The sequence below is a fragment of the Mastacembelus armatus genome, chromosome 19 (assembly GCF_900324485.2).
Source record: "Mastacembelus armatus chromosome 19, fMasArm1.2, whole genome shotgun sequence".
NCBI lineage: Eukaryota > Metazoa > Chordata > Actinopteri > Synbranchiformes > Mastacembelidae > Mastacembelus > Mastacembelus armatus.
This window is the reverse complement of record NC_046651.1, coordinates 10,253,326-10,266,567: the sequence shown is the minus strand read 5'-3', so window position 1 is coordinate 10,266,567 and position 13,242 is coordinate 10,253,326. Positions and strand designations below refer to the sequence as shown.

Sequence of the window (13,242 nt, the reverse complement as noted above, 5' to 3'; positions counted from 1 at the left end):
TGCTTTGGAGGCAGTGGGCAGTTTAACCATTTAAGCGACTAAAACAACCAGAAAATACGCAACGCAAAATCAATTAGAAAACCATGCACTGTTCATATCCGTGGAGAGATGGCATGCGCGCTCCTCTTCAATCGACTTCTCCCCTTCTCCCACAGGCTCACAAGAACATCCGTTTGCTTTTTGTCCATTTTCCTTTCATATTTGTGCTACTGTGCTCTATTCTCTGCTTATACCGACATGCAAAAGTCAGGTGATCTGACGCCCAGCTGTCAGCGTCTCCTGCCTGATGGAGCCAAAAGGAAATCCCTGTCCTGCGTTTTGCCGATGGATGCGAGACCGAGCAGTGTTGATGTATCTCGGCTGAAAACCAAAGACCAAAGACCCTCTTCGACGCTACACATCCCCAGGAACGATACGCCCAGCGCCCCTGTGGGTTATGTAAAGTTTGGGAATAAAAAGTTACCAAATGCCATTATAGTTGGTGTGAAGAAGGGAGGGACCAGAGCTGTTCTGGAGTTCATAAGAATTCATCCTGATGTGCGAGCAGCTGGAACCGAGACCCACTTCTTCGACAGGAACTATGACAGAGGCCTGGAGTGGTACAGGTAAGGATGGCTCACCTGCACAGGTGAGCGCGGATCTGCTGCACTAATCGCAGCTGAACATATGTAATTACTGTTTATTCTTTCCTTAACAAAATGCTGATTTAAATTCTGCAGCTTTATAAAAACAATTTATATGATAAAATTATTTAAGGAAATGTAAATTGATAGACATCCTGCCAGTTAGTGTGGGAGCTTCTGAAAATCAAAAGGAAAATTTTCATCTAAAATCAGCTGTTTACAGTGCTGGGCCTCCTCCCTCTCCTGGGGTCCTCTGTGCTTACAGAAAACCTGCATTTTGTCTTAAGTCTCTCAGCTCATTTCACATTGTTATTGCAAGAAACTTCAGTTTGCCTGAGCTCTGTTTACAGAGCAGAGTGGTCACACAAGAGTGGCTTGCTTCTTTTTCTTCTTTTTTTCCAAATCATCACATTTCTCATAAAGTCCAGCCTCTGGAGACAAACTGAATAAACTGCAGTGCACAGACCTGCTGGAGCTGCTAGAACCTGTCTTTTTTTTTTTTTTTGTCTATTGAAATATTTCAAAATAAAGTGAATTGAATTTATTGCTTTTAAAATCCTAAATGAAAACACCTTTAACTAGCTACATCACCATTAAATTACTCTGACTTTGCTGTTCTTTTCATTTAAGCCCCTTAATTACAGGTTTCAAGCAGTCATATGTTATGGTATCTTTATGAAGTATTGTGCATATATGCACACAAACAGACTGGTCTAGTCGTACACAAACACATGGAGATCTACAGTGCTTCCTAATACATTTCATGTTGGATGATTGGCTGTCATGTACCCCGCAGGAGGGATCGGTGGTACTATAAAATAATTATATAGTGAAAAGTATCTTCACTAATTGGCACTGTTCAGAACGGTTGGCAACAGATGCCCTTTTATCTCAGGCATGTGAACCTTCGCCCATTACAGTAGTTTGATTGTCAGCTGTCAAGAGAAAAGGTCAAACGCCAACTCACTGACTTTTGTGGACGGTTTAAAAATAAACAGTGGCTTCTCAGAGATTCTCCTGTGAACACTAATCAATAAAAGACTAATTAGAGTTTGGAATAGCCAAACTAGTCTTGTTCTCGATATGCAGGATATTTACAGGTTGCTTTTCAGCAATATTTATAAAGACTAAAGCAAAAAGAGAAATTCTGAATATCAAGTTGCTTTAATTTTGTTTGGCATGGATGCATCAGTTTGTGACCTGACTGAAGAGAGCAACTGAGAAGTAACTCATGAATGGCATAACCAGTCTGATTAGAGTTAAAGTCTACAATGCAGAGCCACTCCTGTGAAAAACAAATAAAACTGTTATTTCACAGGCTATTATGGGCACAGCAAACCTTTCAGGAATACAGGCACAGAAAATTACATGGCTCGTGTCTATTTTGATGCTCCTGCATTCATTTCCCTTCTGTTTCAATCAATTTTGTACAGCATGTAATGTACTAACTAAATTACGACCTAGTTAAAATGCTTTACATGCTTATTTATGTTTGCCAAGTTTCCATCGAGTTTTCTAAATAAGTGCCAGCTATTAGTAACAGCAGTACAGACTTGGAACAATCAAGTTTGTTTTTAAAATAAAATCAGGTGAAAGAAGGGAGTAAATTTCATTACGTAGCCAATCCATTTACCTTTCACAATGTAAAATGTGAAAGATTTAGCAGTATCCAGTGGTTTCAGAATGTATCCTTCTGAGCACCCCTCACATCCCACCCACCATTTCCAGGTTCGAGGAGGGTACGGCATCCGTCATCTTTAAAACAAAATGCAATTCTGTGTTTGGTTTGCCTGTTCTGTACTACTGTAGAAACATAGTGGCACAACATGGCTGCCTCCATGAAAGGAGACCCGCTCCCTAAGTAGAGTTAAAAGCATCATTCTAAGATTAAGAAAAAGCAGTGGTCTATTTTCTGGTAATTACACTCTAATGACTCCATATTTATGTATACTCAACTCCATTTACTCCAGCTAATAGATTGAACCTTTAAATACAAACACCAATTTAAAAAAACACTAATTGACTCATATATGTATTTGACAAAGTATAATATGTTTTTTGCAAAATTGCAAAATTAAAAACATTCAAATTTTTTAAAAAGCATTCTCTTGTTTAAGGTTCATAAATGTGAACATTTGGTCTTTTTGTCTTCGTCTTAGCTTTATACAGTAGCTAACAGACAGTTTTATGGTGTTGGACTGCTGATCAGACAAAACAAGACCCTTCATGACCTCATGTAGGATCTTAATTAATGAATTAGCAAATTGATCAATTATGAAAATGTCCTTTGTTACCTGTGTTTACGTTCTTGATGGTTTCCATTCAGACTTCAAACCTTTACTCGGTGAAGGCTTAGCCTACCTGTTTGCATAATTTCTTTCAAAGACCACTGTGGCCTAGTTTGAAGACCCAGAAGCAACCCAACGTAGTCACTCTGCTATATGTGTTCTGTTTGCAGTCATAGTGATTTATTACTCTTGAACCTTGCTGGGAAAGACGCAAAGGAGAGCTGTCTGCAAGACAGGTCTCCAGTGACAACAGAGTACTATGGCTTTACTTCGGTGCTCCTTTTATCATTTACATCGAGAAACTGGGTTCAAGGCCAAACTGGAGCTTCTCGGTTAAGGTGGATTTATTCCTTTGAAACTCACTCGTGTAATCCTGCCCTGAATAGACATCCAATTCTTACTCTTTTCCTTTTGACAGAGTGAATGCAAGGATATTATGGTATGTCTTCTGTATCTGAATCTGTTATCCTTTAAGGCAATTTAAGTAACGAAAATATGATTAAAAAACTTGAAGTAATGTTAATGCAACTGAGATACCTTTATCTTACTGGAACTTTTACTTTGTGTTTTCATTTTTCATTCAGAGGTTTAATGCCAAGGACTCTTGAAAGCCAAATCACAATGGAGAAGACACCAAGCTACTTTGTCACTAAAGAAACGCCACCTCGGATCGCTGCTATGTCCCGAGATACCAAACTCATTGTGGTGGTACGAGACCCTGTAACTCGTGCAATATCAGATTACACCCAGACTTTATCTAAAACTCCCGACCTGCCGAGCTTCCAGGAGTTGGCCTTCAGAAACCAGAGCCTGGGCATTGTGGACACGTCCTGGAACGCCATTCGCATTGGCCTGTATGCTCTGCACCTTGAAAACTGGCTCCAGTACTTCTCTCTGAATCAGATCCACTTTGTGAGTGGAGAGCGTCTTATCACAGACCCAGCAGGTGAGCTGGCTCGGGTGCAAGACTTCCTTGGGTTGAAGCGCATTGTCACTGACAAACACTTTTACTTCAACCGCACCAAGGGCTTCCCTTGCCTTAAGAAGCCAGAGAGCAGCGGATCGCCCCGCTGCCTCGGCAAGTCTAAGGGCAGAACTCATGTTCAGATAGACAGAGATGCTATTGAACAACTGCGAGACTTCTACAGACCTTACAATGTGAAGTTTTATGAAATGGTGGGCCATGATTTCAAGTGGGAATAAAGGTTTGAGATGTCATTTTACATGGAATAAGAGAAATTTACCATTTTCACGAATGTTCCTTCAAACATGATTTATCAACAGTAATATGTTATTGCAAAGGTGAATTAGTATTATCAGCAGTGTCCAGACAGCTTTTGAGTGAAACAGCAAGAGCAGTATCACTCTTTGAAGTGACACTAATGAACAAAGCAAAATCTAAGATGACATTGCTTTTGCACTTGTAATGATCATTTACATGCCAGTAATAGCATCCTGTTTGTCACTACGGTCAATATAACTATCATTTCAGCTGCAGGAGCATGGTTTCTGTTCAGGTCTTTTATATATTATTGCTGACTAGTTTCCTCCATTTGCTGACTGTTTTTTTTTTTTTTTTTAAATAGATGTGAAAGGGATTAGGTCTTCTAAAAACCTGCTTCACTAATTAAAACATGGTTTGAAAGCAAGACCTTGGAAAATGTCAGTGAAGTCTTCAGGGAGTGCAGAATTAAGCTGCAGCACTGTGGTGGTACATCCAAAATGTGAAGCCATAACGCACGTATGAACCACCTAATGTTACTTACTGTTGGTTCAATCAGTTTCTGTGCAGAGCGAAAGATTTTTTTTTTCTCTCTTTTATTTCCAGCATGAATCTGATCAGGTTATTCTGTTGTCTGCAGCATTTCACACTTCACTCTTTATTTACAAAACCATTTTAACATTTTTATTACAAGAAGTATTGCATCACTACCACAATGCTCGTCGACGGACTTCATTAAATAAAACAGAAGCAGACACTTAAGACATTATTAATTCGGTCTCATCGGAAGCCTTGACCTTGATAAAATGCATTTGACAAAATCCATGTTGAATCACATTGTACCTTTGTACCTGCTGCTTATGCTTGATTCTTCTAAAACCACCTTATAAAACATTATCCTTAAACTTTGACATCACAATTGCATTTTGAAGTTCTTAAACATGCTTGAATCTTTACTCTTTTAACATCTAATTAGTGCAAATGTGGTTTTCCGCAGATTAGACTACTTCAAGTTTTCACTGTTGTCACCCAAGTTACCGGTGAAAATATGTCCTTTGTGGTACGCTGCATTCTCTAAGATCTGTTGTGTGCGGCAGTGGTAGGCGGATGAGTGGGTGTAGGTGTGAGGAATTTCAATCACTTTTCAAAGACAAAGCAGGGAACACCTAGTTGTGGCAGGTTATCAAATAGATTCTGGGACTGCATGTCACATGATTGCAGGGAAAAGTTTGAATTTGGCTGCATGGTATGAATACTAAAGCCAGACTGTCTGAGCCTGAGCCAAACGGATCTACTGCTGCAAAAACAAAGAAAAAACACTGTGCGATACATGAACAGATATATTTAAGTGTAATTTATGATGTGAAGTGGTGTTAGGCACTCAAATTCCACACATCAGGATAGTATGAGTTAACGCACAGATACACTGTAAATATCTAAATGTATGCTTTAAATTAAAGTGTAATTATTTAGTGAATAATATTTCCAATATTTATGTGTAAGTACAGAAAGAGGAAGACAAATGGTTAGGGGATAAGGTAGTAATACCTTTCTGTTTAAAAGATGCAGTATTTAGAGTATTTTTTTAAGTATATTACTGAGGACCTGTATGTATGGCTACAATAGTAATAAGAGGTAAAAGGCAAAATGGGAAAAACTGGGGTAAATGTTTACACTGAAAATCTGAAATTATATTGTCATTTTTTAAAATTATGATATAATTACGAAAACAACTACCGAAGTTAAATTATTTGAAATATGGAGCATTTATTCTAATTATTTATTGTATTATTTATTGTATTATATATATTATAGTTTTAACATGTTTTTTTTACAGTTTTATTGCTGGGGGATGGAACCGGACAGCAGGGTGATGTAACTCCATGCCGTACTTTGAGTTTCATACTTACGTACAAATATACCACACTTGTACTGTTGCATTTTAAAGTTATACTTCTCCTGTCTGTACATCTCAGAGGAAAGGTTGCACCCTTCACTCTACTGCATTTGTCTGATGCTGTAGTTACTTTTCAGATGCTCATTTCTCAAATGCTTCCTGTCCTGTGTAAAACTCACATCTCAAACTTTGGTCATTTTGATTTTTCTGATACACTGAAGAACCAGTACTGATTGAAAACATTATTTTATGTATTTAGCAAAATAAGTTATGCAAAAACTATAATAAATAAAATATAGAACAAAAATATTCATTTCACTTATGGACTTTTACTTGCAGTAGAATATTTTCTGGTCTTGCTACTTTTGCCTAAATAAAGGCTCTTGAAACTTCTTTCACTAATGCTTGAGAATAAAACAGTCTCGTTCTTGTAGCTAAAAGTATGTCTGTCTGTCATGATAATTAGATAAAGATATTAGATTAAATTGTAAGTGGTGTTACAGATTCAATATGTGAAGGGTAATCAAATGTCCTTTGTATGATTTTTTTTTCACAAATGTATTACCCCCCTTATTCCCTGTACTTCTTCCATCCATTCATCCATTATCTACTGTTTATCTCTGTTTGTCAGAGGAAGGGTTCAGTCCATCACAGGCTGACACACATAGAAAAACATTTACACCTACAGGCAATTTAGAGCCACCAATTAACTTAACCCCCAGCCTGCATGTCTTTGGACTGTTGGTACCCTGAGAAAACACACACAGACACAGTGAGAACACATAAACTCCACACAGAGAGGCCTGAGGGTTGACCGGGATTCGAACCTGGAGCCTTCTGGGAGGCTAACCACCGCAGCAGTGTGCTGTCTCCTAGTACTTCTTCCCCATACCTATTATTATCCCCTTAATGAGGCCCCTATGTGGAAAAATATTTACACTGCAACTTGTGGGCTGTAACATAATGTGTCACCAATATTATTTTCACTTCCAAAATAAATCCATGGTGCTCATCACACTCACACAGCAAGCAACTATTGAATCAATTTCAAGAAAAGTAGACCGTGCACAAGAGTATGCAGATATATAGACAGTGTGCACAGACTGGAAAACTCCATTAAGGTCTTTAAAACAGAACAACAGAAACTTGCACAGTGTTTGAATTTGTGGACAATCTTTCAGTATCAAAAATAGTCTAATAGACGTTGAAACCCTGAACTCCGAAAATCTGTTTTCTTAGCTAATAAGACTCATTAATAATGATTTTGCTCCTAGTGAAATGTAGGACACATTTCTCCTCTCTGTTATCTACATACCTTAGAAGTCTTGTACTTTTATCTGTTTGAATGCTACTTCATCTGACGCCCCCTTGAAATTTGCATGTAACAGTGTCCTTTGAAGACATCTTGGTATTTGACATAGAAATAGGTGGTTGAGCTCAGGAAGCCTAAAACCTGTTCCTCTTTTTTTAATTCAGTATATGTTCAGCTTTCCTTACCGGCCTCTTCTGCAAATGGTCACAGTGCATTGTTAAGAGAAAAATCATAAAAGACGCTCCGCTCTGTGTGACCCTCTGTCAGCCCCGACGTCTGCCTTTATTCTCTCTCTCCTCACAGCTTCTCCGTCACTCGCCATCTCTCTCTCTCTCTCTCTCTCTCCCAGTCCGAACATTCATTAAACATGTACAACCTCCAGGTGTGGGCGTTGGCAACGTGGCTCATCAGAGGTGGTGGAGCCACACTGCCGACGCCCCCGCCACCTCTCATGCGCTCCTTGTCATCATGCTCACCAGCAGTTCACATCTGTGGCTTATCGAGCGCACACAGGTGAACGTCCATGTAGTGGTCACCGTGAGCAGCATCTCTCTATATGGTACACATGGGTCCTAATTAGGCCTGAGGGCTGTAGAAGTGCAATCCCCTAGAACAAGCATCAGCTAGAGTCTGATTAGACTCTGCCAGTGAACGGCTCTCCAGAGACCGCTGCAGGTCAAATCTCTCTCTCACATACACACATACTTCTACACACACACTCAGCTTCTTCTCAAATATAAATCCCCCCAGGAACATGCAAATCATGAAATCCTTTGCATTTCGGAGCACTATGACGTGACCTATTTGCACTCAAGCTAATGAGGTGCTTGTTAAGCTTAATGAGTATTTGTTAAGACTGATATGTGAATATGGTGTTAATATTTTTTCCTGTTGTTATGAAACCCCATGACTAAATGAAACACTGCAAACGAATCCCTGCATACTGTTGCGGTTTCCTGTGTCAAATATTTTTAATCAAAAGTTGTTTTGTTTTCCTATATAGCACAACTAGCACAATACATGAACAAGCAGAAAGGATCAGTTAATACTTAAGTGTACTCTTGATAAGCACCAGTTAATGCTGAGACTAATAATAAAACTTCAAGGGCAAGAGCAGACAGATATTGTTCTTTTTATCTGTCTCACTCCATAGAGAGTTTCAGAAAGAGGCTTAGAACATTAATAGTAATTGTCCAACGTGTTGATCTGATACTGATAACTGCTTAAAGCAGCAATATTGCTTTTCACTTGAGGGGTAAAAATCAAAACAAGAAACGTCGTGCCGTTCTCTAAAGCATCAAAAATGACTAAATAAAATCAAGAGCAGTGGCTGAAGACAGACTTCGGGCGTCTAAATGTCACAGTGAGGTTCTTCCTGCGGTTAATGTAGTTCATCTTCTACAGAATCCCTGCTGGTTAATGTGGCTTTAAAAATTCACTCCTTTGGATTTTTAATAAGCACAGATGTAAGATAGAATCACTGGCAAACTATTATTTCAAAGGCAGTTCTCCCCTGAAATGGTAATACTGTAATCATTTTTACATATAAAAGTTAACAATGCTATAACAGCTGTTTCCTACAGGAAAATGCATTTTACATTCATGTTCTATTTAAGCTGCGCTGCATTAAAATAGCACACATTCACGCAGCCTTCCTCGGCCTTTGCTGAGGCTGTTCGCATGAGATGGAATGAGGTTTCCTGGTATCCAAGTGAGACAGAGCTGACACTGCAGAGGCAGAGATTCAGCAGTGTAGCTTGTTCAGTCCTAATGCTTCAGAATAGTTTAACTTCTGCAGCCGACAGGATGTCCCAGTGGTCAAAATCACCAGTGGCTTAGGAGCCAAATTAAAATGAAGTGCCGACAACTGTGGCACAGTCTCAAGTACATAATGATACCTGTTCGGTAACTATTTGCAGACCAATGTTAGAAGTGCAGTCTGTAGGGATGACACTTAATAAGCGTGTGCATGTGATGTGCTCTATTAGGGTTTTGGAAGAAACCGAGGAAGTGAAAGAAGTGAAGTGTAATAACTTTCAAGTGAAATGGAGTCCTAAATGTAGGTTATATTCTCTGTGTGCTTCCTGTGTCAGTTTTGTTTCTACAGAATTACTTTATCACCGCCGGTCAAAAAAAGCAGCAAAAACATCTTTTTTGATTTGTACTCAGATCTCTGCACCTATTTTGCAAATCACCAGCTCGCCCCTTGTTAACTTGTCTCCAGCAGAGAGCGTGAGGAAGATGGCGAAGATGTGAGATTTTGTTGGGCACATGCCCTTTCAAGATTTAGATCTGTAAAACTCTGCAGTGTCCTCCAGATTAGAAGCAGTTGTTCAGTGCCATCTCCTTGTTGTTGCACCCGTTTGTCAGACGAGCAAGAGTCTGTTTTCTGTGGAACAGCTAAAGTGAGGTAGAAAGCTGATTAGACTAGAGGAGTAGTCAAACCTCAGCATCTCTCTCACCGGGAGATGCGTTCTAATTAGAGTGTGTGCCTCATGTCTCACTGAGGAGAATAACAAGCCTCATCCCAAAGCTGCCTCCAGATGAACCTCACATCTACAACAAACCAAAACACATCTGATGGATCAGCGACCCCTGGACTCCGCACTACACCTGAGTTGACATGCAGCACACTAAGATTTTGATGGAGTTTACATCATATGGCAGCTCTGTCTTAGCAGGTGGCCATGCAAATGCTGGTGGAGCAATGAGGATAGCCAGGTGGAGCGGCTCAACATGCAGGTGTTAATGTCTTACATGTAATGAACACATTTCTAAACTCCGGTTATTAGCAAACTGGAAATTAAGTCAGCAGGGTAGCCATTGCTATGCTGCATTTTATTACTGAGAAGGGTGTTTGCTTTCAACATATGGAGCAGTCTAAGAGGAGGGACAAACTGAACCTGGATGATGTTCTGGGAGCTGGGATTATGGGATTCAAGAGGCAAAGATGATCCTGTATAAGCCTACTCCAATGTGTGAAGCTATTTTAAATTACACGTCAGTCTTGGTTTGCTGTGCAAATGCCCTGAAACGTTTTATATAAGGGTAAGACCAACAGACATATGGGGAAGCGTGAGAGTAGGCAGACAAATTAAATGTGAATATTCTGTTTAAAATGCCACCATAAATAGGAATAATTCGATTTTGTAGGAGTTTTTGTCAGTTGTAAAATTTCACATCACTAATTAGTGATTTTGCTTTGATCTATTAAACTATTAACATTATTAGTCCAGACTTTTTCTGCATATTAATATATGAAATAAATATCACACACTAGAGTAACAGTTGATATGAATCTTCCTATTCCAATAATATGTTAATTACACTCATTAATCATTAATTTTAATGAGCACTGTTGAAAATTGCCTATTCATTCAAATAGTGATGAATTACCTATTAGTCAATCTCAGTTTAAAGTATTATTAAGGCAGGATAAGATCACCTTTAGTATTTTCTGCTATGCATTAATTTAATTATAGTTCTTCACTGTGCATATAAACACCAATGCACACGTGCACAGTCTAATGGAGGGAGGATGGTCCAACCTCCCTGGGTGACTTGTCTCAGAGTGGATGTCAGATGCTGGAGACAGCTGCACTCATCACAGATTTTATGAATACATTACCTTTTATGTTCATCCAAACACTAATTTGTCTTCCTCAGAAAAATCAAACAGGACAGATATTCACTCACCAGTCCTCAGGAAAATTGGAACTTTCAGAAACTGCTGCATGTAAGACAAATATCTGCAGCCAAAATAAATCCTTCAGCTGAGTGGTAATTCAAGCCTTATCTTTGACAGTGTGTGTGTGTGTGTGTGTGTGTGTGTGTGCTGTTTGTGCCTGCATGTTATTTTTTTTTTTGGAAAAAAGATGGCTTATGAAATATCAAAGTGTGTTATTTGCCTCCATGAAACTCCACAACATCAAAGACTTCCCCCCTCTCCCACAAGAACCCAAGAACCTCAAGTTTTTTGCCCGTGCAGCCTCGTCTGTCTTCTATCTCAGCATTGCTCAAAAGGCAAAAGCCTCTAATGATACAGGATACAAGATGGAGAGTCTGCTGCCAACAAAACAGGTGGGAAAAAAAGATCAACAACTAAACAGACACATTTTGGGTGATGATTGACATCTCTGCATCTTTTTATTATTCCTGTGATGTTCGTCCAGACACACTAATGCCAGAAACTGTGGCCTCACACTTTGGCTGATGCGGCAATCTGGTGATATGCATCTCTCTGCCTGCCAACCACCTGGCTGGAAGAAGCATAATCAACCCCTCAGTCAATCATTCCTTGCACAGCCAATGGTGTAGGATGAGTGTCAGAGGAAGCGTGGCAGACATGCGCTGGCTGTATGTCCAACTTTGACATTTCACACCTTGCTCTCTAGCATCCTGATGAGTCGTCCGTATTGGAACAGCCTTAGAATTGCAGCTACCCACTGCTGTGCATTATGTAGAATAAATGAATGTGCAGTGTGAGGGAGGAATATGGCTGCTCGCGCTTAGACATTTAACAGGTTATGGCTTTAGTAAGTACACTGTATATCAGGCCATCATAAGTGGAATGATTGAATTTTCCCTAAAATAAAAACATGACAGTCAAAGCTGAAAGTTGATACTATGCTTGGTTATGTTGATTTATGTTGATTATATCCTGTATGGTGGTTCTAGTGTATAAACAAAAGCTTGTGTGGGACTCCTGAAAGGTATGAGGACTAATTCCAACAGTTCATGCGAGTTGCCGCTGTTCCAACAAACAACAGCACGGTCTCCTTGTGTGTTAAAGTTGCTTTCAAGGCACCTCTCCAAGCCTGGGATTATGTAATTCCGTTCCACGGATGTCCCACATGACACGTCATGTATATTGAATTGCCTAAAAAGCAGCTCTCTCCCCGACTGCACTCAAGGCTTACTAGATTTTTGATCTCCAATTAAAAGGGAACCAAAGTACTGCATCACTGGACTCAGGAGAAGAGAAATAATTGACGCTCTCACTCCTGAAACAAGTGAATAATTGAATTTGTTTTCATTCAGCAGGGAAAAAGTCAGCTTCACACTGAGCATGCATTTAGTTGTGTGTGGGCAGTTCCTTAGTGTAATGCTAAAATCTACAACTAATAATCTTGATTGGTAATGGAAAGAGAATTTGTTATTTTATAGTAATTCTGGCTATAATGGAATTACAACTTTGACAAAAACATTAAAGAGATTGTATAGCAATTATTACTGGAAGACATATTTTTCCTGTTTTACTGCAGCTTTTCCCTTGAAAGGTGTTTGGTTGCTGGAAGCATTTATATACCGTGCACGATTTGAGGGTCATACACTACAGGGTAACTAGAAAAACAGCTGGAATACTAACTGGAAGACATGAAAATAATCAGATTTATTTAGATTCCAGTTATATTCTTGAAATTTACATGAAGTTGTCTGAATTATTACTACTATATTGTTAAACCATTTATAACCATAAAACGTTTATATTCAATAATTAGTAGTTATTTAAAGCCAGCCTGTGTACCTTTTGCTAAACAGTGGCTACTTTGGCTGCAGGTACTCACGCTTATATTCATACACAGGCTACGAGCTGAAATGTACTATTAGATACTTATTCCTCTGCTTTGAATATTCAATCATTGCAATGTTCTAATTTTAAGACAACGTTTAAATGAAACTGGCTAAGTGACATAATAGAAGACTGGTTGATTCCTTTGTGCTGGTTCTAAGAAAAGATTATAAAATAATAAATCTCTCAAAAGGCATTTTTTATTTTGCTCTGAAAAGCACTTCAGAATTCTCTCTTGTCTATAAATACCAACATATCTGACTTGAGTGGTATTCAGCTCAGCTGCTACCGTCTGCTTTTGAAAGTTTATTACTGTACTGTCCCATGC

At 39.1% G+C, this 13,242-nt stretch overlaps 1 protein-coding gene across 1 annotated transcript; it reads left to right on the top strand.

The window, feature by feature from the left end:
* Positions 1-4,114, top strand: LOC113135946 (heparan sulfate glucosamine 3-O-sulfotransferase 2-like). Its single transcript, XM_026316332.1, has 2 exons — positions 1-605; positions 3,496-4,114. Exons 1-2 carry the CDS (start codon positions 109-111, stop codon positions 4,112-4,114), a joined length of 1,116 nt encoding a protein of 371 aa, XP_026172117.1. The 5' UTR covers positions 1-108.
* Positions 4,115-13,242: the final 9,128 nt, after the last annotated feature.